This window comes from Atractosteus spatula, chromosome 19, assembly GCF_055471065.1.
Source record: "Atractosteus spatula isolate fAtrSpa1 chromosome 19, fAtrSpa1.hap1, whole genome shotgun sequence".
NCBI lineage: Eukaryota > Metazoa > Chordata > Actinopteri > Semionotiformes > Lepisosteidae > Atractosteus > Atractosteus spatula.
This window is the reverse complement of record NC_142724.1, coordinates 8,428,336-8,454,970: the sequence shown is the minus strand read 5'-3', so window position 1 is coordinate 8,454,970 and position 26,635 is coordinate 8,428,336. Positions and strand designations below refer to the sequence as shown.

Below are 26,635 nucleotides of genomic sequence, written 5' to 3'. Positions count from 1 at the left end.
TAGCACTGTATAACAGGCAGGTACTGTACAGTATGTGTCTGCATTTCCTGGAAGAGATGACATCAGAGGGTCACCTACAGAGATCTGCCTTCCTACATTTATATAGATGAGCCTTTGGTTTCAGCTCCCTTGTAATGTGGAAGAAGAACAAAACCAGTCACTGTTTACTGTGGATTTGCATTAAACCACATTCGGGTTTAATATGAAGCCTGTCATCATTCTTCTACTGCTGGCAGTATTAGTAAGTGTATTTGCAAAATTGTTTTCTTTATTGCATCTTCAGCTGCTTTTAACATATTAAGAAAAACTATATACTTTTAAATACAAGGAAGGGTGATTAGTAGAATAAGCTAACCTGATCGTATTTTAAAAAATTGAATACAATGAAACTTTTTTTATTTCATAGTCAAGGTACTAATGTTTAAATAGTTCTTGTTGAGTTTTATGAAACCCATAGGCGTCATTGAGTGACTTCCACAGGTTGGTGATTTTAATGAAATTCCTTTAATTGTATAAATCCATACTGTAAGCGTCTTCAGATAAAGTGGGGAAAATGACCATTTCAAATATAATCGACTGCAAGCAGCATGTGCCTTTGATGACTGTTTTGCATTTGAAAGAGTGTTGAATATTTCTAAAAAGATTGACCACATCTGGATTCACAAAACAAAAGAAGGGAATGAGGCAGAAATAACTAGAAAATAGGCAAACATGTGCAGGTTCGAGTAAGTATCAATTTCTCTTTTGCCCAAGGCAATTGCTAGAATCTTAACATTTTGAAACTTCATGGTTAACTGCACTGCGTTGGTAACTCAAGTGAAATAAACAGAATGTGTTTATATAGCATAGCAAAATTCGTGCGTTACAGCTAATTTGAACCAATCAAGAATAATAACACACAGGTTTAGGCACATACTGCACTGTGCTGAAACAGCAGATCTCAAAGTGGTGGAATGGCTTTAATATTACTTTTGAGACAGATAATAGCTGCAGGCACATACTGCAGCCGTAAAAACTCCTAATGAAACAGAAAATTTGTAATAATAAACAATATTGAAAAACTAGAGAAACATTTATTTTGCATAGTTCTGTTAACAGGAAACACTGGCATTAAGAGGCATATTATCAAATACAATTTTTACTTCTGTTTTACTTACTCCTATTCTCGGTATTTACTTCTCAATTTAAATTCAATACAAAGCAATGTTAGACTTCAGAGAAAACAGGCAGGGATAACATCTATGTATAAAACCAAATTATTGCCTGACACTGAGCTTTTAGCACATTGTACTAGAAGTACTAATGAACCAACATCATTTCTTATTTTTATGATGATAATATAAACATTTTTATATACTTGCATAGTTTACACATTTTGTTGTGATACAACATGCAATCACAACACTTTGGAACAAGTAATAGGTTTATTCCATGCTGAAAAAAAGAAGAAAGAGAACACAACGTTTCGGCCGTGGAGTCTTCTTCAGGTGTGAAGAAGGCTCCACGGCTTCGCACCTGAAGAAGGCTCCACGGCCGAAACGTTGTGTTCTCTTTCTTCTTTTTTTCAGCATGGAATAAACCTATTACTTGTTCCTTTGCAGCCTACGCATGCTGACGCAGCTACCCACCTGAACTACTACCAATCACAACACTTTTACATAGCAATTAGTATTAAACTAAAAAAGGGTTACATACGCAACCTGCTGTACTCATTCAAAGGAAACAGAAAAAAGTAGATAGATCATTGATATGAAAGAAAAATGGTCATGATTACACAAGTATTTAAATCCTTTGCTGTGGCAATCTTAAATACATTTGGTCTTTGTCTCTACTGTATGTGATAATAGTGAATTGCATGACTTAAGAATTGATACACCTGTCACTGTAAGGTCTTTAAGTCAGGTAGTGAATTGCAAGCAACTATTACAACCAAGGAGCTTAAAAAATGACGTAGGGATACATTTGTAGAAAACCACAGATTGGAGGAAATTTATAAAAAATCAAAAACACTGAATATCCCTTGGAGTACTGTAAATCTGATCAATAAGAAGTGGATTGTGTATCAAACCAGCCTGACCCTGCCTACTGTAGATCTGATTGTCCCTCCTAACTGAACTGCTGGGAAAGGAGGAAACTAGTTAGGGATGTAACTGTGAGGCCAATGGTCAATCCGAAGGAACTACAGCATACAGGTACATATCATTACTGAGATGAAAAGTCAATAATCCACAAAACTGGCCTACATGACAAAATGGAAAACATCTCAAATTCCTTTCCAGACATTTCTCTTGTACTCAAGAATCTGCACTGGCTAACAGTTCCTTACAGGGTTGAATTTAAAATTCTCTTATTTGACTACCGGGCACTGCAAGGTCTGTGTCTTGTGTACCTTCAAGTGTTACAATCCCCACATTCCTAGTTCACTCTTTGTTCCGCTGGCTCTAGGCTCCTCAGCCTTCCCAGAGCTTCATACCATTGTGAGAAAAAGTTTGTCAACCCTTTGGAATCACCTGTATTCCTGCATTAATTGCAAGTAAGTTCAGAGTTGAGATGTAACAAGATCAGCAGGGGCTACATTTTATAATATGGTCAGGAACAGTATTCCGTAAACTAGGGGCTACCACTGAAAAGGCTCTGTCCCCTAACATACAGTGGTCAGAAAAAGACTGTGAACCCTTTGGAATTATCTGCATTCCTGGAGTAATCGGTGAAATGATCTGAAGCAAACCATGCATACAAGACATCCCAAAAATATCAATGAATTGAAATATTTCTGTTAAGAATAAGCCCAAATACCCCAAAACTATTGTGCAGGACTGATCAACAGCTACAGGAAACATTTGCTTGAGGTCATTGCTGCTAAAGGAGGTCCCCCTAGTTACTAAATCTAAAGGTTTGCAAACTTTTTCCAGCATTGATAGTGAATGTTTAAACAATGTGTTCAATATAGACAAGAAAAGTACAATTATGTGTTATTTGTTTAATCGGACTGTATCAATTATTATGACAGAGATGAAGGTCAGATTACATTTTAGGCACGATTACTGCAGGAATATAAATAATTCCAAAGGGTTCACAAAATTTTCTGTCAAATGTATGTTAAGGGACTTAGCCTTTTCAGTGGTAGCCCTCCGTTTACAGAATACTCTTCCTGACCATATTAAAATACGCTGCCACGGCTAATCTGGTTAAATCTGGCCTCAGAATTCATTTGTTTTCGATGGCCTTCAGTTCTTAACCTAATTTGTTCTTTTTAATTTAATACTTATACATCATTTTATTATTCTCCTTTTTTACTGTACACCTTTTTATGTAATTGATTTATCTAAAGAGCTTTGGGAATGTTCTGGATTGAAAGGCACTGTATAAAAAAAGAAGTTGACATCTTGATGTCAACTTAAAGTAATGTTAACACTTAAAGTAATCCCTTTTCAACAGTGATTGGTGGTTTTTCTGTAGTTTGAAGTTGCAAACTGTGACACCAAACTATTGTTCTCTGTAATTGTTTTCTTTTTTCCGTGAGTTCTCTCATGAAGGAAGACTTTTTAAAACTTTTGGTAATTGATTAAATATTCCATAGCCATATAGACGTGATTGTGGTTATCTTTTTTTTTGTTGTTCTTGAGGAGTGGCCTATAAAAGCTTCAGGGGATCAACTTCTCTGGAAACTGTTCACTCCTGGCTTCTCCAGACTGCTTGCATCAGACTTTGGAACATTTTTAGCACACATAGACACATAGAAGAATTTGTGTAAGATTATGCACTGTGAATATATATTTGTTTATATAGTATTTCATATTCATATACTGAATATGATTGATTTTTCTGCCACTTGTCAATACGTACAGGATGCAACTGATTCACAATCCGTTCGGAGTCGTCAGAAACGGGCCTGGATCATTTCTTCATTTACCATTGAGGAGGAAAACCCAGGTCCTTTTCCTTATACCTTGGGAACGGTAAGTACACAGGATGTGTAAAATGGAAACTATAATAAGTGAAATAAATATGCAACTACAAAAGGTAGACTACAAGTGCTACAAAGGCTCCTACTGCCGTGTATTGGCATTGTAGTGTAATTAACAGTAGTTTTTCACGGGCTGGAGGAAATGACCTTGAACAAACAGAGGGATGGCCAGAAATAGTTCATACAGTATGTCACAATCAAGTGCTGGTGATGGGTTATACCTTGTGCTTCATTACAGGCCTCAGTTTTAGTCACACGTTTTGGTGCCTGTAGTTTTTTGTTCTCCATTTTAAACTAAGAATGTCATAAACAACATTTTAAACCATGTATTTACATGAGAAAATCCCAGAAATTAAACAACTGAACTGAACGATTTATATAATCTAGGCACACCCATGTAAAAACATTTTATAAAAGATTAAAACAGAGAGATTTGTTGGGTAAAAAGATTTGTTAGGTGGGTGTGGAGCAGCTGCAAAGAGGATAGAAGAGCTCAGAACAAGCAGTCTACATGATTGCCTTAAAGTGAATGCAGATACTGTAATCACAAAATACTTGAAGATTATATGCAACAAGTTTCATTGATATAAATGTTGCTTATACCTTGTACCACTGCAGTTGAATTGTTTCTTAGGTTTTTAATTCTCAGAATTTTTACTGTTGTTCATTATGGACTCGTTGAATGTAAACTACTTATAAGAGTGGTTTGATCATATGTAATAACTACATGCAACACTTGTTGTGGACTCTGTAACAGTACTTAATATTACAGCAGTGACAGAGAATGTATTAAGTTTTAATAGTGTGTCCATAGGAAGTCATTAGATTAGGCCAGTGTTCCATGGGGATTGGTATGTCATATACAGTAGATCTGAAATTGTCTTATATCCCAAGAACGTTATAGATTAGTTCCATTATATTTATTTCAGTCCACATAATAATATCAATTCCTGAAAGAACTGAAAGGGCATGTAGACATTGCAACAAAATAAATACAGACTGGTAACCTGGAAATTAAAAGTTAAAGATCAACTCTCATGTCAAAGTTGGGAGAGTTAGTGTTTGAGGAATTGTTTTAATGCTTTAATCTTGTTGTATTTTTGCATTTTTAGATCAACCTGGAAAGTAAATACCAATTGCTATTCACATTACATGGTAGCGGGGTAGACAAAGACCCAAAAGGCATCTTTAAAATTGATAAAGATACGGGAGAGATTAGAGTATTTGGAAAGGTAGACTATGAGAAATACCACAAACTGATGGTAAGTGAAAAAAAACCCTGCTATTGACATTTCTGAAGAACTAGACTATGAAGATAGACTATACTACAACCAGTTTTTTTTGACTAGCTTCATTCCTTGGGTTATGGATTGTGCTAGGAGATATGTACAAGATGTTACATGCAGGCCTTATGCGCTAGTCACAAAGTATGTAAAGCCAATCCACCACCAGTTCTTGAAGGCAAATGGCTTGGAGCTGACAAAACTCCAGCATGGAAGAGTTGGGTTGTCTGTAATTCGTGCACGCTTGCTTGTAAGACACTGCGCACTGTGGGTTCTCACAGTCTACCGTGGAGTATTTAATAGTTACAGGAGACCAAGGGGCCAGTCAGAGAAAAAGCTAGATCAGACAGGCCAAATATATATGATCTAGAGGGCTGGGCACACGTTTGTATACAAACGTTTTGAATACATAAATATGGGTATATTTCTTATTCTTTGGACAACAGAATTTGTTTTTTGTCAGGCCCATTGTTACTGCCACTACAATATGTTTTGTAAGATATTTTGGACACCAATGTACTGCCAGTATTGATAATGTTTTATGTTGAGACCTTCTATATTTACCAATTAGATTACAATTGTGGGCCTACACATTGTGAACATGTCCTTTATTATTTTTTTCTTTGTTTATTCTAAATTTGTCCACTTACATTTGGAGTAGGATATCTAAGCTTTAGCAACTTAGAAAATATATATTTATGATGCTAAATTTCAAAACTTGTTATTTAATAAATGTAATTTTATTGTTGTAATGTTTATTTTTAATTCCTCTTTAATTTACACAGCTACAATATGAAGCCAAAAACGATTTCACTGGCATTTTGAATGCACGGCTTGGAGTTGAGATCAATATTTTGGACATAAATGATCACCCACCAATCTTCCAAAACACATTGTATGAAAGTACAGTTAAAGAATCAACATCTCAAGGTAACTTCAACTCTAATTGCATTATTCTATTACATAAATATTTGTAATATTCAAATAAATGTACTGCATGATTAGTTTCACAAAGCTACGGCAGAATGCTGTTTTTCTTACAGTTACATATTCATAGTACAACAGACAGAAATCTTGATTCAGATAGAAATAAGGTACCATTGCCAATCATACAACATTATTAAAATCCAACTATTGTTTGGGATATATAAGAGCTGCATCTGTCAATGTATAAACAGGCCAGTTATTCTATAAATGTGCCTGTGGCATCAGAGCCAGGAGACTCAAAGGAAACGCAACTAGCTTTGCAGCCTGAATAAGAGTTATCTTAAAAATCTAAATTTACCTGAAATCCCTGTTTCTTAAAAAAAAGAATTGAAAATATAATGCGTTGTTATTGATTTGTAATTTACATAGCCAGTACAGCCAGAATGGCATGGACAAAACTCACTCACTTAGTGGCAGACTGCACTGTTGTATGTAGTGTTAGAATTTTAAGATCTCTTTTTTTTAGACATTATATTTGGTGAGACTGTTGTGTTTAATAATTTATACTGTTTATGTCACTTGTGTATTTTGTGATGATAAGCGTGATCGATCAAACATAAAAACTTTTACTTTTCCTTCCTTGTGATTTAATAAAAATGATCATATTTTTTAAGGATTTATTTGAAATCAAAGATTATAAGAACAGTTTATTAAAATCTTAAAATACCATAAGCGCAAAGAAAGACTGGCACCTACATTTTTGAAAGAATTAAAATGCAAGACATTTAGGTTTAGTAATGATTGATCAGTGTCATCTGTCTACTGTGATCCATTTACAAATAAAGGAGGAATAATCAGCAATTTTTTTTCAATTCGGTTATCATAGTGAGGGCCAATAGCTATTCATAAAACAATCTGGAAATTACAAATCTGGAAAACTCACCAGGTGTATCTATATTTGTTTTTATTAATTTACTTCTAAAACACAGCTTTAACATTTTTAAGTTGAGGGAAAATGTTAAGTTTTAAATTTAACTAAATTAAAATAGATTTGCACATCTACTGTATAGCTCATGTTTCTTTTTATGCATTGGAATCATATGCATATTATCAGTGCATATAATATTCTATTGTGTGCATTATTAATATAATGAGATATAAAGTATTGTATTTTCAACTTGCAGCATATTGCTTATAAAGGACCTTTTCCCTGGTTTAAATAGGGTATATTATTTTAGAGTTTGGGTGCATTAATATGAAATTATATCATACAACAATTCTAGGCACTTTTATAGGTTTGGCTTTTACCTATAGACCTATCCGTGTATTAGTCCATCAATTAATTATTGCATTTTTATAGTGCTTTTTGTGTCAATGTATCCAAAAGCACTTTACGTATATGAGAAGACCCACTTCATCCCGTTATGAAGAGCAGCTCCCACCTGGGTGATATGCAGGAACCATTAGATGGCAACAACCCCTACAACACAGTAGAATTGTAGGTGTAATGTTAGAAATTGGTTCATTGACTGAATAAAGGGGAAGCTTGAGGAAGGCCAGATTGTACAAACCTAGAGTGCAATTTAACCAGGACATAGGGTTAACATCCCTACTCTTTTGATTGTCAAGGGATCATTAATGACCAAGTCACTGTACTCAGTCAGTAAGCAGTCAGGACTTTGATTTAACATCTCGGCACCTCCTACAGTAGAGTGTCCCCAGGCACTACAGTGGGCTGTTTGTTTGTGGAAATTCTGCTCAGGAGTGCCACCTAATGATCACCAGATACTGCTCGCTTTTATTGTTTATCGTTTTACAAATCTTTGAGACATGGCATGTGCATAGGTTAGGTAAAACAAATCAAGGCCAATTACATTTTAAACGTCCTTTTTTACATTCAAAGACAGTTTAGAAGAAAAAAAAATAAATGCTTGCATAGTTCTTAATGTCTGCAGAGCCTTGAGCATGCAGTGTGCTCATTATTTATAAGAACCTGTCTGGACTATTTTTAGAAATATTAGGGTTTGCAAGATATCTGTGATTCAGGCTACCTGGGTGTATCCAGCTGGCTTTGGGCTCAAAAGTCCAAATCTTTGAATTTTCAGACTCAAATCCTTTTATTGATTTATAAAATAATTGATCAGCAAACTAGTAATTTTATAGACTAATTGCTGAAACAGACACATAGAAATTTCTAAATTAACTGTTTGTTATATATGCCCCCAATTAACCAAATAAACCCTAATATATAAATTATTGAAGTTTGAACAGAAATGCAGAGGGCTGGTAAGGAATACTGGACATGTTACACCAGCATTCAACATCAAATGTTTCTCATTGAACATTTTCCCCTTTGATTGTGATCAGAGTTACTGTATATTCTTGGCTTTCTGTCATACATCTCTAGAATTGTATTGCCATCTATTTTTATCATTTTAGTCCTAATCTGCTGTTTAGTCAGGCTGCTCATTTCTTTTTCACTCCTTGATTAATCATAGCCTAAACCAATGCAATAAGATTGAAGTCAGATATCTTGCAAAACCAGCATGTAAATTCAGAACCTCTTATTAGTGGTGCAAAGCACTCTGAGTGGAGTGTCCAGAAAAGCACTATATATGTGTAAGGAATTATTATTATTATTATTATTTCCTTTTCACTAATTAGGGTATAATCTTTACATTTAAGCTCAGTATTTATTTGTGAAGGTCAATTTACGATTACAGTAATAATTTTAAAAATAATTACAATGCATTTCACCTTAGGTAAAAAAATAAAAATTTCACCTCAAAGTACATACATAAATCCATGAGTATATTACAGTACATTCATTTATCGAGGGCTTTTATTTGTTTTCTTAATTAGCTAGTTTTGTGTTCTTCTCACAGGTGATTCTCTCATTATTGTGTCAGCAACAGATCTGGACAAACCAGACACGGAAAATTCAACATTTTCTTATAGTATTGCTTCAGTGTCCCCTATGACAAAGGATGTAGAGTTCACTATTAATGAAAAAGGCATGGTTTCATTCAAAGGATGTTTGGACTATGAGGTGAGTAATATTTTGACATACTCCATCAATAGCGATAATCGTTCTTCACATTCGGGAAAAAATCTGCAAGCCCAGTGGGCATCACAAATGACAGAGAGAGAAAAAAAGCCTCAAATTTCACCAACTTGTCATGGATCAGTAAAGAAGAATGGGCAAAATTCCTGAATGTCTATGCGAGAGACTTACATGCAGTTACAGCTAAAGTTGAAGTCATTGCTGTTCAAGAAGGTATCACCAGTTACTGAATGTAAGGATTTACTGTTGCAGTGCAACAGCCAAAATTAAGGTTGGACCCTATGCGGTTAATGCTTTAATCTGAGGAACAAGTATTAGTGAAAGCCAGATGTACTTATCTAATAGGGAGTATCCGAAGTCATAGTCAAAGAAAGTCTAAGGCAGAAAGCCGGAGGTTCAGGAAGCAAACAGCAGAGGTCACAAGAAACTCTTAATTGAGCAGCTCCTGTGGGAAACCCAATACTGAGCATTGTCATGTTGAGAACGAGTCCTTAAGTACTCTGGTGTGGTGGTGACTGATTGGATAATTACTTAATGTGTCTGGGTTTGCGGGGACAGGAGGAGGCTTGTGTCTGATTGTGTGAGACATTTACATACAGTATTTATTGACCAGGATAGTTAAGGATGTATATTCAGTGTAATTACATACATCTACAAAATTTTATATCTTTTTGTTGTGCAATTAATTAGGTTATCTTCATCGTTTAATAAGATCTTCATGAAGGCTGTGTTAGGTCTAAAATGTAACAAGAATAAGGACCAACCCAGGGGGCTCAGAATCTTTTTCCCAGCACTGAAACTCAGACCATACTGATGAAATGGGCAGAGCAACATCAGGTTATTCAAAATAACAGTATAAATTAATGGAATCATTAATTTCATTAAAATCAATGTATTTTTAAAGAAAATAAAAAGACAAATGGAAAACAAATAAGTGAGATACAACCTACCAAATAATTATGCCAGATAAAAGCACATGGGTGTAACCTACCAAATACCTGCATTACTTCAGTCACAGAAAATGTACATTCAATTTTATTTTCCCAGATGATAATCATCCATCTGTTTTCTAACTTATTCATCAGGATCCAGGAGCCAAGAGCCTAAGATGATAACCATTCTATTGTTGTTCTGTTTTACAGCAAACAGAGAAATACACCATCATCGTAGAAGCTAAAGACCATGGTGAGAAAGTACAGCTCTCAAGTTCCACAACTGTTCTGTTAACTGTGAAAGATGCTAATGACAATCTACCAGTTTTTCTCAGTCCAAAAGTGAGTGTTCATATTCACACAGTACCTTGCAAAACTGATCATATTTGTATTTGTATTTGTATCCCTTTGTATTGTGTCCTATTTTGTGAAATGAAATGATACGCACACATTATTTAAAACTCTATATTTTATTTAAAACCTGAATGCTCATAATGAAGACTTGTAAAGGCAAGATAAGTTACAGTAGTCATCAGCAAAAACTAAAATTAATAAAACAGATGGCAAAAGTATTCAGGCCCACAAGCTCAATATTATGTGGAAGTCCCTTTGGCAGCAATCACAGCAGCACATATTTTGGGCAAATGTCTACCAACTTAGTACACCAGCTTGGTGCAACGTACAGTATGCCCATTCACCTTGTCAGATTTGTTCAAGTTTTCTCAAGTTGCTTGGGGGTTGCTTCTGGACAGCAGTTCTCAAGCAGTTTTGTCTCAAAACAAAACAAATTTTCAAGTATTCAAGCCAGGATTTTTGATTGAAACACTGAAGTACATTCACTTTTTTGAAACTAGTTTTCTTCTAAGATTTGCCAGTACGTTACACCAAGTTTTTAGTCTTGATGAGCTTTCCAGTCCCTGCTGATGAGAAGCAGACATAAGATTCCACCATCATGCTTAGCTGTAGGGTACCTGGGTAGCTGTAGCTATAACAGCCATCTGTTTATGACTGGGTGTTGCACTCTGTTTTGTGCCAGATGTATTTCGTTGCAATTATACCAAAAACTACCACTTTTGACTTGTTTGACCAAAAATAAATTTACCATGTTTGCAATGGGTTTGCCGCCCTGCCAAACTGGCCATCTTTGTGGAGTGACTAGTAATTTTCTCTCATTTTACCCTTTGAACTCGTAACTAATCTAGGCAGTCTCTGTGTGGTAGAATGCATCTTCCATTTCTTGATTTCTTGCTCACAGGGATATACAAACAGGTCAATATTTTTGTGCCATTCTCCTGATCTGTGATTTTAAATTATTCTATCTCCGACATGCTTTAAAATATCCTTAGTGTTCAAATTCACTACATGACTAAGGAATCTGTTGTTCTTCTACTAATAATGAAATCACTAGAACCATTATTATTGCACATAAACATACAGTAAGCCATTCAACGTATTTGTGTGGCTTGTTAAGGTCATAATAATTTTAACTTCTTTCTTCGCATGTGTGGAGTAGGTTGCGTATTTGACAAGTACCTATTTCTAATTCATGACAGCAATTTTTAAAGGAACAAAATCTGTAAAACTATGCAGAGGTCTGAATATATTTGATAAAAACTGTAAATGTTATTTATACTGTACCTGTACATAACATTTTCTCAGGTCCAACAAACATCTTCCATGAAAGCAAAATTTCTTTCACCCAAATAATGGTCAATTTTGACTGGTACCGTATATATAAATGATGATAAGTCTCCAGGTTTGTGACAAGTCATAACTTTGTTTTTATTTATTTTATAAGAAATGATGTGCTTGGGAGTATCCCAAATTTATGCATGACTTCCTTTGTATTGACTCACTGACTTTGTGTTTTAGCTGACTGTCAAAGTGAAGGAGAGGTATGAAGGAGTGACAGTTCTCAGAATAAAGGTAAATGACAAAGACAAAAAGTCAACTTCTGCCTGGAACGCAAAATACATCATTGAAGATGACAAAGACGGAAACTTTCAGATAACTACAGACCCAGAGACTAATGATGGAATCTTGACTGTTGTAAAGGTAAATATTTTCTCCCTTAAATTTCTCTAGTTGCATCAGATTGGCTCATCGGGTAAAACATACAGATGTTATGTAGGACTCCCACAGCCTTGAGATTACAATTATACAATTTGGTCTGCGTCATTTACCACGTAAGGGTGTTGGCAATGCAATACTAAGAATGGTTGAGGAGGTGACAGCATGACAAACTTTATCTTGACATACAGCACCAATCAGTGGTCAGGAGCTTGTGTGTTCAGTCCAAGTTTATGCTGTGTTTATCCAAACCCTTCCACTGGAATCTCACTGATTCTTTGCTAGAATTGCAGTACAAGGACAAACACTAATAGGAGGCTTTCTGACCTATCAAATCCGTCTAGGTTTGAAATGGATTGTAAAACTGGATCACCCTATACAATTCTGTTTTAGGGTACGAAATGGGCAAGACTAGTAGTGTACAGTATATCTATAAACACATGTTCAGATGATCTATTGCTTGCAGAACTTTACTTATAAAAAATAAACTTTATAATGGATCAGATACTAGAGAGTAACTACAATTAGCTATTGCTACGTAGTGGGATCACCTACTGTACATTGCATTCTTCATCACCTGAATCTTTATCCTGACTGCCCTATCCTATAATGGGATGTTTGGTACTGTATGCATTGTAGCAGAATCCAATCCTACTCCTTCAAAAAAGGTTCAGTGGCATGAAACCAGAATAAGTCCACATGAACATGGGGAGATCTTGCAAACTATGCACAGCAGCTGCCCCATTATGAGCCCTAGCCGTACCACTCTAGATTATATTGCATTCATATATAATGCATAACGAATTAACGAATAAAGGTGCCTCATACAGATAGACTGACATGAACAGCACCAAGATTTTCAAGCTCTTGCTGTCAAGATCGGGATATCCTGTCCTTTTTTAATTCAAAAATCTATGAATTGGCTTCATTACTCTGCTCTCCTCCCCACTGATAGCTGGTGTGTGGTGAGCGTTCTGGCGCACTATGGCTGCCGTCGCATCATCCAGGTGGGGCTGCACATTGGTGGTGGTGGAGGGGAGTCCCCATTACCTGTAAAGCGCTTTGAGTGGAGTGTCCAGAAAGCTCTATATAAGTGTAAGCAATTATTATTATTATTATTATTATTATTATTAAAAAGAGGTTTAAACAGCGAAAGGGTGAGGACATTAAATAAAAAAAATGTTTTTAAAGCTCTGTCAATTTTCGGTTTGATTAGCTGATTTTCCTGCAATGCTAAGTCAATTGCTAGTGGATGTTTAAAAAAGGATTATGAACCCATTCTGTATCTGCTCTTGAGTCTTTTGTAGCTGAAAAGTGTTGTTCAGATATTTCCGATAATAAAGTCAGATCTTCTTTTATTTCAAGTCCCTGCATGTTCTCCAAAAGTAGGACAGGTATCAAGGACTCCTGTCCACATCGTTTCTCCAGGATATAAGCTTTGTTTTGAAAGTCACGATCTTGTCTGTCAGTTTGAAAACTGTCATCCTCCCTTACAATGACATGTTCAATTCCTTTAGTAGGGTAAAAATGTAGCTCAAGTACACAAGTTTAGAGAAAAAATTCTTCTCACTGAAGAAGTCAGCCATAGCATAATTTTCCTCTGACACAAATCTTTGCAGCTCTTTTTCTTAAGTGAATACTCTGTGACCATCTGTATTCTGGATAATCAACACAAATCTGTGCAAAGCAGATAGTGTCCGAGATGTGCACCCGAACAAAGATTCAAACTTAGTGCATTAGTTTTTATGTCACTCACCATATCATATTATTCAATATAATGTGTATTATTACCAGGTGATCATTTTTGCTTCCCAGTTCTTTGTAGTGAATAAAACAGTGACCATCTTATTATTCTGCTGTCACTGTGTTCAGCTGCAGAGCTGGAAAGTCTTGGGCATGGCGGTAGTTCCCACATCATGGACTATATCAACAAGACACTAGCTGAGCTTACTTGAAACAGCAGCTTGCAGACAGAACTCTGATCAAAACCGCGCATCAAATCTTCACGAAGGTCATGCTCGAATACATGTCATATGCAACTTTGATTGATTGACCTGAATGGCAGTGCTTGTAGAGGCTTTTATACTCTCTAACATTTGTTCCTCTGCCACTGGCCACATCTGTCATCAGATAAAGGAACTTGGCTTACTTTCCTAACAACTGAAAAATCTTCCCACAGATGCCCTTTCTGTACAGTTTGTTTAAGCACTTCAGTAATAATGAATTGTTTTTTCTTCCTCTGAAATGAGGTAAATTGGCATCTATGATGCCTTCAGAACAAATATTGTTGTTGATGTGCTGGTGAAAAATGGTCGTTTTGGCAACAACCATTTTGACTCAGCCTTTCTGTGTTCAAAATACTCATTTTTTTGAGAGACGAAGATGTTTGTCTTAGGCGTCTAATATGTTTTAATGGGTTCCATTATATTCTTGCTTAGTGTTTCAGAACAGAAAAGACACAGCTGGCTTTGAAGCCTCCTCATGACCAGACTTGATGAATCCAAACTGAGCATAGGAAGGAGCATATTTGAAACTACAACCAGATTTTCCTCGGTGCCCACACTTGCCTTTTATTAGTTTAATTTTCTCTGCCGTTAGCTTCATCGTCCAAGTTTCACAGTCCTGTTTTTATCTGTCTTTCTGACAAAAAAAGCAATCAAGAGAACACTGACATCCTGTGGATCGGAACAGTTTCTTTCTTTCCATTCTGGCAGAGCAATACAGCAGACAAAACCAAAGGCATGACGTGGGTGGGAGGATATTATCAATATTACTTCTGTGACTTGTAAGGTCTTGCACAAAAGCTTAAATTGCAGCTGATAGCCAGTATTGATGTTTAGTAAAGATACTAAAGCATTAAGACAGCATGGTGGCGCAGTTGTTAGCATTGCTGCCTCACTGATCAGGGTTCTGGACCAGGGGAGCTATATGTGTGGGGTCTGTATATTCTCCCCATGGTCACTGTGAGTGTCCTCTGGGTGCTCCAGTTCCCTTCAACAGTAAGACACAGGTGTATTTATTCTTTAATCGTGTGAAACACCTCAACTGCACACAGGTGGACTCCAGTCAAGTAATTACATGACTTGGAGAAGAGAGTTGGTTATTTCAGAAGTAATTTAGGTGTGTCAAAACAAGGGGGTGAATACTTATGCATTCAATTATTTTCTGTTTTTTATTTTTAATTAATTTAGTAAAATGTCTGGATTTTTTTTTCACTTTGATATTATAGAGTACTTTGTGTTGAGTGAGTGAATGAGTGGCAAACATTCTCAGTTAAATACATCATGGTTCCATGCTGTAACACCAAAAAACGTTAAAAAGTCCAAGGGGGGTGAATACTTTTTCAAGGCACTGTATATTCTAATGCCAATATTTTGATAATTTTAGTGAGACCATTTCAATGTCTTCTGCCTTTTTTGTATCACAGCCACTGGACTTTGAAAAATGTAACGGGAGGAACTTATCTGTAACAGTGATGAATGAAGAGGACTATTCTTCATGTACTGTGAAGAAACAAAACCCCACACGGCATTGGAATGTGGAAATGAAACATTATGATGCCAGTAAGAGAAACCTGCCGGTACTGATGAAACAGACAGTGGAAGTCATTGTAGAAGATGTCAATGACCCCCCGGAATTCACACCAAGCATTAAAAACACTTATATTGCCGAAAACACAGAAACAGGCCATGAACTGGAGAAAATGACTGCGGTGGACCTGGATGATAAATCTGCTGGTGAATTTGTGTATGTTTGCAGAAACAATATCTAAGAAAATTTCAATTTTATTATTTTCTTGTTTCATCAAATCAAATGACCTACCATTGCTATTTTTCTTAATCCTTTATTAAATATTTTCACTTGAAAATAAATGTAAAATTTTTGTTGGAAATTACAATTACAAATTTACAGTATAACAAATAACGGACTACATAAAGTTTAAATGCTAATATTACTGTAGTGTTTTATACTTGATTTGATTTCTTTATCAAGACCATGTTTTTCATTGGCCCAGAAACTTTTTTACCTGTTCATACTTGAATTTTCTTACTAGAATGTTTCACCTTCTTAATTATGTTTGCAGACAAGATGAATAACAGAAAGAAATTTTAAAGAAAACATTTTCATTATTTGAAAAAAAATAACATTGTGCATGCAAAACTGTTTTGGACAAATAAATATAAGTCTGTGAGCCCTGAACTCTGTAGAAGACCTAATCAATATATTTTCAGTAATATTGCTTATTTCTTTACAACAGGTATGAGATAGGAAACGACCCAGCAGGATGGGTAACTGTGGATCCAAAAAATGGTGTAATTAAAACAATAAAAAAAGTGGATAGAGAATCCTCACATGTGGTGAATAACACATACACAGTACTTATACATGCAGTTGATAAAGGTAATGTGCTACAATACACCTACAATAAATCATTATCATTATCAATATCATGTTGAAAGCTTTGTTCAGCAGTTTAGGATCTCTTTCAAAAGAAAATTAATTTCAATCCACATTGTTACTCCTTGGAAATTTCAGATAAATTACTCTCAGACCAGCAGCAGGGCTGCAAATTGACAAAATGTTATTGATGTTATAATCATACTTTATCCTGGTTTAAACAAACAATCAATGTCAGAAATCAAACCAATGTTGCACCAATCATCCTTCTGAATTGTTGTACCATTACCATTCTCTCAATTCACAGGAACCCCCCCCATGACAGGCACTGGGACTCTCATTATCCACATGCAAGACAAGAACGACAATGTTCCTTTTCTGCATAAAACCAACATTGACATGTGCTCAGGGACAGGAGCGACCAACATCACTCCATATGACCTGGATGAAGATCCCTTTTCTGGGCCCTTCCGGTTCCAATTGGTGAATGAGAAGGATCTTGAAGGAAAATGGAGACTAGATCCTACTTACGGTAGAGTCCACAAACTGTGCATTCTACAAAATTCTGCATCATGAAATTTATTTTCAATCCTGTTACATACCACCTCTTTTCACAATTCTACAATACACACACACTAAATAAAAAAAGCAAAGAACCTCATTAAAGTACATAAACATTCTTTTTTTGCTCAAAGTGCTATAGGTAATGCAATCACCATTTATTTTTAAAAAAGGTATACATGGGTAACTGAGTGCAAACAGAGAATTAATCCATTTTTTCATCACTTGTGTGAGGCAAATTTGACATGAGTTCTGACATAGATTTGGATAAATGATGGATAATCTCTTTGAAGTCTGGTACTGATTTAAATGGTAATTTTCATGCCTGTTCTTTGATGCAGGGTACTCTGTCGATCTCATCAAGGAAAGTGATGTTTTCAGTGGTGTGTATGAAGTGTCTTTGAAAATCTTTGACAGACAGGAGCACTATTCTGTCCAGAACCTCACTGTGACAGTGTGTGACTGTGTCAGTTCAGGACCAGCAAACTGCAGATTCCGGAAATCCCCTGCTACACAGATGGGAGGCAGTGGCATAGGGATCATATTTGCATCCTTATTTCTTCTACTGGGTATGGGAATGTTTACAAGACATTACATTCCAGAGTTTATTGCTTATCTTGTTGTGATAGCTCATGTTCTGTTCCTCAAAATGGATATTTCTAAAACATCTATTGCATATTCTATTAATGATACAAGTCTAATGTACTCAGATGGCTCCTGAACATTTGTTTCTTCAATATTTAGGTTATTTTTTATATTTATATTTAAAAACAGAGAAATAGAAAATGAATCCACTGTCAAAATGAATACCATACATTTGAGTAAAAGAAATAAAAGTTATTATTTCAGTTGTACTCAGCTGTACAACTTCAGTTGAGAGCCATACTAGAAGAATACATAGGAAACAATGTTCACACAGGAAGGAGAAACATACTTATCATCTCTGGGTGATTCTGAGCTTTCTGAAGATACAGAAAGTATGAAAAGTATCCCTTTGTTTACACAGATTCTTGTTTTACCTTCATCAAGATAGTGTGCTGATGCACTAAAATAAGTAAACAATCAGGGAACTATTTTTTACTGAATGGAAAAACAAGGACAACAGAACACAAGTGGAAACTAAAAGGGAATCCATTTATAATATAAAAAGGAACAAGTAATAGGTTTATTCCATGCTGAAAAAAAGAAGTGCTGACGCAGTGCTGACGCTGACGCAGTCAGCAGCATGCTGACGCAGCTACCCACCTATAATATAAAAAAACATGTTAAAAGAGTTAGACGTAACTGGAAAAGTTTCTCACCCAGGTTCTGAGGCCCAAAGTACTGTATGTGCTGTTCATGAAACTGTTTATCCAGATGTTAGACGTACTTTAAGCGACTGAATTACCAACTAAGCAAATTTGGCTTAATAGCATCTTTTCATTTGGAATCATTTTTGTGTTTATCTAATGCAATGCAGTGAGCATGATAAGATGAGGTAGATTGCTTCCAATTCAATAGGACAAGGCAGTGGTTTAACAAAGACCCAAAAGAGAGTTTTGGGTTGATCTTTGGAAAAGGCATCTCGTCAGATGCAGTGCCAGGGACAGTAGAGAGATATTAATTAGATATTAATAGTTTTGTCTGTTTTGTAATCAACCCATATTCCATGTAGCAAAATGGTGGTTTCCCTGTAACTGGAGAATGAAAACAATTAGTTCTGATAGCCTCATCTTACCATATTCTTATATTGTAGAAATGCTGTTGTTTCATCCCATTAACAATCCTGCAGCATCACCATGCTCTTTAATGTACATTATCACTCCAGAACTCACGTGTTGGCATTATACTAGAATTTGCTGCACCCCTTTCACAGTCAGTCCTCTGTCCTCTTCTCTTAAACCGCAATCTCCCACAGGCAGGTTGCTTGAAATACTGAAACATGAGCTACACTATGAAACAGACAAATATTACCTTACAAAGAGACGCTAAATCATCACCACTGGCCTGATTTTCTATTATCAATAAAACAATTCTTTCCCCTTTTTTGATTTCCAGGGTTATTACTTTTGGGTTTTCTGACATGTGGGAAGAAGAAATCATTCATGATCTTAGATGATGATTCAACAAATACTTTCGTAAAATCTAACATTGAAACACCAGGGACTGACTGCATGGTAAGCATATTATACCCTAGAACACATTGGAAAAATAGGTGTCTAGTGCTCTGTGAAAGGCCTTTGAAACCCTCTCCTGGAGATAAGGTTTTGTCTAATTTTGTAAATGCCAATTTATGATTGTATTTCTCATTTGTAGAAATTAGGGCAAGACGTCTCCTCTTCAGATTCACTCATTTCAGATACACAAATGGCTTTAAATTATGTTTTGATTTCACAGATAATTGTTACTTGCATTTCAGTAAATTTTCTGACTACAGAAATGTCAAACACGTCATAGAAGAACACCATACAGTATATTCCAAGAGGAGTTGCTTACACTTATGTTATATTACAAATATATATTAAATGATAGTTAAATGAAGGTTCAATTTGTGGCATGGTGTGTCCTTGTAACTCATCAACCAGAGGGAGTATTCAGTGAAATAAAACCTGAGAATATCTGGATTGTATCTCTCTCCCTTAGCTTATCTACCACTTTCCATTGGAAGTGGTTAACTACAAGTCACAAGTCAGTTTAGCAGGGTCATATTCTCTGACTATGGTGAGGGACTTAAGTGTTGGCTTACCTAGGTTATTAACATATGTAACTTATACAATTTCCATTGTAAATGTTTTGGATATGAGGCTTTTAATGGTACTTGATTAAAATAAACATCAGAAAAATATATACTTTTATCCATTCCCTTTATTGTGAAATAACGTTTCTTCTTTCTTTATTAAGGTTCCAAATACAGCACAGAAATTCCAAATGACTGAAGCAGATGCTACAAATAATCAGCATGTGAAAAACTATTATGGGCAGGCACACAAAAATATTTTTGTTCAGGTACTTATCTGTTTTTCTGGGTGTTTATCCTGTATTCAGTTTTCTTTTATCCTTAGGGATCTATTTCAATACGTGTCCAAAGATTTTTTGTTCTCACTCATTAGAAATTGACTTTTTTAAGATAGATCTAAGGCTTTCTTTGTATTTATCAAACTATCTGGAAATGTAGTTTGTGTGATCCACACAACAGAAGAGTTTCTATGTCAGTATATGAACACGTTTTATAGAAACAGTGTTGATTTGCATGATCTGTTTATTAAGATAATTAGAACAGAGTACATTTCAAGTCATATGCTATTTTTTAGGTCACAATAATCTCTTTTCTGTTCATGGTGGTAACTTTTTCATTTTTTATTCAGAATGTGAATATTCATAGAAGTCAAAGCAATAGTCAGTTCTCCAAGATAGGGCAACAAGTGCATCATTACAGTCAGACGGTACGTATTAGTATTATGACATTCATACAAATCCCGAGTGCTCAGGGTCTGAGGCCCTTACTGATAACAGCACTGCAAATAAAATAAACTAAGGATGTAAAAAATTGGTTGTTTCCTGTGGAATCCATTAAATATCTGATGGAAAATTATTATTTTTTAATTATTTTTAAGCAAAAACAATCCTATAAAACAGTCCTATAAAAGTTTAGCTATGTATCATGTATCTACAGTACCTGTGAACAACTATACTGTATGTTATAAATATAATGCTACACTGGGGTGGCATGGTTGTGCAGTAATTCGCATTGCTACCTCACTGTGCTGGGGTCCTGGGTTCAATTCTGCATCTGGGGTGTTACCTGCAGGGATTGACTAGTCTTATTTTAAAAATTTTGTGATATAGCATTAAATAATCCTTTAATATAATAATAAATAGTCCAGATATCATTTTAGGATATTTCAAAAGGCAATTATACTTTTTTTCAAGAGGCATTACTATATCACTTTTTAAGTAGCTGAAATACAAACCAAGATTGTCAAACATGACTGAGCACAGTTGGTGCTTTCTGATGTACTGACTTCCCATATTAAATCAGTTTTTTATACCCTAAAGGGATCAGAGCAGAGCCAACAAACAGTGTTAACAAAAAGCATAAACATAGAAGGGATGAAACTGAAAGCGAAAATTAATAAGGTAAGTAAGGACTGCACTGACACATTGGTTCAAGATTCATGCAGATGCTTTATTAACACTGTCATTGCAAATTAAGAAAATAAACTACACAAAATAAATTTTAATTTCTTTTACTGCATTAAACAAATAGTAAAATTCAATTCAGTAAAAAAGTAGGATTGCTTTCCTCCTGTGTGCTTTCCTCCTGCTTTCCTCAGTTGATTATGTAAAGGACAATTATTTAAGGGAAAACAGCGTATAACTGTTTAACAGTTTAGTAATATATTAGAAATATATTTTTGTTGGGAGTGATGCAAATTAGGGTTGCTAGGTAAAGTGTAACGGCAAAACTTTAATTCAGAAAAACTAGATTTCTTTGCAAACTGACATTTATTGATAATTAAAGTTTTAATTTTCATTTGTTTACTTACAGAAAGTACTGTTAATCCAAGGCAATGGCAATGAACTGCATGACTATCCCCCTCACATTTATGCTGATGAAGGACAACCCATGAGTGACCCAGAACTTGATGCCATTTCCATTTATGAACAGGAGTTTGTGTCTGACCAGCTCCACGATCTGGGCCCAAGATTTAATAATCTTGCTACGATTTGTATGTCCAGCCTAAAAACACTGAGGCAAAATAATTGAAAATGATACTGTCAGGATCATCATCCCTCCTCTTAAGGGCGCTCCAACCCTTTCGGACTTTTCTTTATTACATGCACCTGCCCCTCATTAAGTCTGTCATTATTTAAGCCTGGGGCTCCTGCTATTCCTGGCTTAGCACTGGGAGATGGATGCCCAGAAGCCCGCCTACCAGCGTGTCCAGGAGAGACCCGACGGCATAGGCTTCATCACGAAATCCTGATCATCTGAGACCGGTGCTCGGAGCATCTGGCCTAGTTATCTTGTTTTTTAATTCCCTGTTCCTGTTCCGGATCCAGTTCCGGATTTTAGTCTCGTCTGTCTCTGATGGTTCTCCCGGTTTCTGGACCCTGGACTGCGCCCGGATTTCCCCCTTGGACTGTTTGGACTTGTTTGCCTGCGCCACTCCCCCCAAGCACCGGAACACTGCCCCCTTGTCTGTCAACCTATCCTGATCCTCTATTTCTTTTCCCTGTTGTCCTTCTCCACTTACTTCCAGATTATACCGTCTGCATAAGGTCCTGAACTACGTTTCACGGGAGCCTGGACCGGCTCCTGTTACATATACCAAGCGGACACGTCCTACAGTGGTTGGAGCTGATCAGAACAGTGTCACATTTTTTAGATGAAGAAAAAGAGAACATCTTTTTTCAGATATTAAATCTCAATATTAAACAGATATTAGTTGAGCACTTTACTGCAATCGCTTGAGGTACCCCTGGCGTTTATTTTCGAATAACACACTTCCCTTCAAACCGTAATTACTCATTTTTAAGTAATTTTTTTATGGACCATTAAAATCTAAAAAGCTTCAACATTACGTTTTGGACAGTGTTAAAGTACAGGAATTACAAAAGTATTTTAATTTCGAGTGTCTGCATCTTCTCCCTGTTTTCTTTCAAATTGAGAAGAACTTCAGAGGAGCTCAGATTTCTAGTTCTGAAGCACTTAGCAGAGTTGTCCTAGAAAAGAAGATGGAAAACACTTCCAAAATAATCAATGGCTTGTCACTTAATCTCTTTTTCAGGATGTTTTTGTGCTCTTTAGTATATACAGATCTTTTTATAAATGCAGGTAATGTGGTTCTTATCTATAGGTGCATTCTCAGACTCAGTATCCTGTGCAAAATAGAAAGTGATGGACTATTTTGTTTTCTACTATAATGTGAATATTTGTGTTTCTATACATGTGTTTGCATATATTTAAATTGACTTGAGGGTGGTTTGGTGATCTGTTATGAATTTTTGTATCGGGTGTTAGGCATGTCATGGCAGATGTTACATTTTTTTTTTGCACAAGTACAAATATATTTTTTTTAATATTCCCCAGTAATTTGCTCTCCAAATGCTTCTGTGTAGCATTTTTTAAATTCTGGTAACACATTCATTCTGATAGCACAACTTGGGAATTGTAACTGTATTGAATTTGTATTCATTTTAATTTCTTTTTGTTATTTAAAAAAATAGAAATAAAAAATACTAAAATCTACTATGTGAAATAAAACAAACAAGTGTGAAACATTTGGCCAAATGCCAAATTAACTTTATAGGCACAGCAATCAACACGTCAGAACAGAGTAGAATGAGTATGTTTTGAACATTTCGTATAAACGTGTTAACGATTTGTATTTATTGATTTAGAAACATTGTCAGGTGGGTAGCTGGGATTATCTTTAACAATAGGACACTATTATTTACTGTATATTACTATATTTTTAATATCATAACACATTACTCTATTTCATTCATTATAATAATTCCTTTTTACTAAATTTCTATTTTAAACATAATTTTATGAATCCAAACAATTTAAGAACTGAGTTTGAAAAGTAAATAATAATAATTGCTTACATTTATATAGCGCTTTTCTGGACACACCACTCAAAGCGCTTTACAGGTAATGGGGATCCCCTTCACCATCACCAATGTGCAGCCCCACCTGGATGATGTGACGGCAGCCATAGTGCATCAGTATAATCACCACACATCAAATATTAGTGGGGAGGAGAACAGAGAGATGAAGCCAATTCATAGATGGGGATTATTAGGAGGCCATGATTGGTGAGGGCCAATGGGAAATTTGACCAGGATGCTGGGGTTACACCCCAACTCTTTTGAAAAATGCCCTGAGTTTTTTAATGACCCCAGAGGGTCAGGACCTCGGTTGAATGTCTCAAACCTTAGTTTTTCCCAGGAGGTACTCATCCATTCACATCCATGTACTGACCAGGCTCACACCATCTTTTCCAGAGCATACAGTAGGAGGTCTACTGTTATTTAAAATCAATCTGAGAGGATAATCTGTGTACAGAACAAAAACAATTCAGATCAAAACTTGTGTCTATAGTGTCCTTGTTCCTACCTCCAGAGAAACTGCAATGTGTCACTTGACCAGGAGGAGGTCACACTGCTGTATTGATTTTACAATAAGACTGTAACAATCTGTAACAATGAGTCAGATCTTGTTATTTTGTTTCACATATAAACCAATTATACAAGATTCACAATAATGCAACTAATTGGAGTTCGAGACCCTCTTCATAATCCTGAATGCATAGAAATGGAACCGACAAGCTCAAGAGACAGTATAAGGGTTAGCCGGTATTCTTGACAATTTTTAGGTAAGTATCAGTTTCATTGACACTGATTTTGTGTATATTATTCAGCAAAGCATTTAGACACCTTGCAGATGATTTCGTGAAAAAAAAGTCTTTCCTCTCTACCAAATTTATTTTAGTTTATCTTTTCTTTCATATTTTGTCATCAGGATTTGCATCCTAGAGCTTCAAAGCAAGTTTAAGTGTCCTTAAAATATTTAGATCACAATTTTATATCCTGTACAGAATATAAAAGCAAATTGCCAATCTTGCAAACAAAAAATGTTTTACTTTTTTGTACCTTTTTATAAACTCTACTAAGAGAATTGATAAGAATAAATTCTCTATTACCAGGTATTTTAAAGGAAATATAAGTCTCATAATATATAATACAATGACTAGCATCTGGTTCTTTTCATGGCAGAATGGGCAGATACAGTATGTCCCCTCAGGCATGAATTTAATTTTAACTGTCAAACAGCATTAAGATCCAGCCTTAATGCTATTTTATAGCAGTGTAAGTATATACATCAAAGCCTCTAATTTCATTCTTATTTCATGAATAAATATTTTCTGACCCACTCTAAATGATCACATTGCGTAAATAATTAGAGCTTGTAATGATTAGGCCATTACACATTTTCATTATTATGTCTTTGTCAAGAGGATTAAATGAATGACAGGGTTCTACAAATATTTTATATTATATTTTATAAAAAAATAAGTTCTCTCCAATGGTTAATCTTTTTCCACGAAATGTTGATACAGTCAAAGTTTAGTATACAGACACGAAGCCAGTTAGGGACGGCAAAACTGTCTTTTTCACAATGTTTCTTCACATTGGAATTTTTTTTGTAGAAAAGCAATTAAATACAGAGCATGAGGAATTTAGACCAAAGCTATGTGAAATGTCTATGCATGTGAGACTTTACTTTTATTGCTTTTTCTTGTAAAACAGGAACAGGGTAGCTACAACTGTTCCTTTGTAATCCGTGTGCAGTTTATGAAAAGCCCAACAGTCATGCCACAGGCTAAGAAGATTAGTAGCCTTCTTTCAGGTTCTTTTCTGTTTCATTATTAAATGTCGAATGTCAGGAATGTTATCTTACCCTCATAAGATATTATCACTAAATCCTAAATAAAACCTTATTTCTTGCTAATCTTCCTGCTGGCAGGTCTCATTTATTTTTTTATATTTAAAGCACTAAATACTACACAACTACCAATTATTCTGTTTTTACAAGGTTAAATGTCACCATTAATACTATGTGATGTAGGAATTAATTATAATGTAGCTACGCAAATAATATTTTACAAGTAAACAGCCCTGTGTTGAAGTAAAAGAAGTGAATTAATTTTTGTATAAATCCTTTAATAATTAACTGTTAAAGTCTCAGAAGTGATTAAACAGTTAAGATGCAGATTTGAATTTAACCTGCTTTGCTAAAATATTAATAGTTTTTGCACACAGAGACCAGTGGAAGTCTGGAACCTCGAGGCTCAGGGTCGAGACCAGTGGAAGTCTGGAACCTCGAGGCTCAGGGATGAGACCAGTGGAAGTCTGGAACCTTGAGGCTCAGGGACAAAGCCTGTGGAACTCTGGAACCTCAAAGCTCAGGGACGAGGCCACTAGATCGCTGAAAGAAAATCCCTCAAAACCATGTACAGAACATGCAGTATATTTTTCTTTGGGGATTCTCCATGACTTCCAGACCAGTCGTTTATTTCACTACATTCTTTAAAGGACTAGAGAGACCTGATTCAAATGATTCCAGTATTCCTCCCAGTCTATCAGATCTTTTTAAATACTGAGACACCAATGTTACACCTAAGGTTTGTATTTCTCAACCCAAACAACTTCAGCTACACAATGCTGTTAGCCAAGCCATCCCAGAACTGCTTTTTATAAAGGAAGGCCTTCTCTTCCCACTGCTGTATTGCATTATGTCTGATTGAGCCTACTGGGATAAACTGGAATAAGCCTTCTGTTTGAAACCCTCCTGAGAATGCAGGTATTTGACATTCCTTAGTAGTCAGGTGTTCATCTGCTGTCCCAGTATTACAACAGAAAACCTGACTCTCTTCACACTCTA

The 26,635-nt window shown here is 35.6% G+C and overlaps 1 protein-coding gene across 3 annotated transcripts; it reads left to right on the top strand.

Annotated features, from left to right (window-relative positions):
- On the top strand, nt 1-23,434 carry LOC148818006 (cadherin-like protein 26). 3 transcript variants are annotated; one of them, XM_088937564.1, is made up of 16 exons: nt 1-241; nt 3,849-3,959; nt 5,080-5,229; nt 6,036-6,180; nt 9,063-9,226; nt 10,384-10,515; nt 12,046-12,228; nt 15,671-15,990; nt 16,502-16,644; nt 16,949-17,173; nt 17,544-17,771; nt 19,240-19,358; nt 20,083-20,187; nt 20,547-20,624; nt 21,238-21,318; nt 21,731-23,434. In XM_088937564.1, exons 1-16 carry the CDS (start codon nt 203-205, stop codon nt 21,947-21,949), a joined length of 2,442 nt encoding a protein of 813 aa, XP_088793690.1. In that variant the 5' UTR covers nt 1-202; the 3' UTR covers nt 21,950-23,434. The 3 variants fall into 3 exon arrangements, with proteins under 3 accessions (XP_088793690.1, XP_088793691.1, XP_088793689.1); XM_088937565.1 differs by having other exon boundaries at nt 127-241; nt 9,087-9,226; XM_088937563.1 differs by lacking the exon at nt 1-241 and having other exon boundaries at nt 3,759-3,959.
- Nucleotides 23,435-26,635: the final 3,201 nt, after the last annotated feature.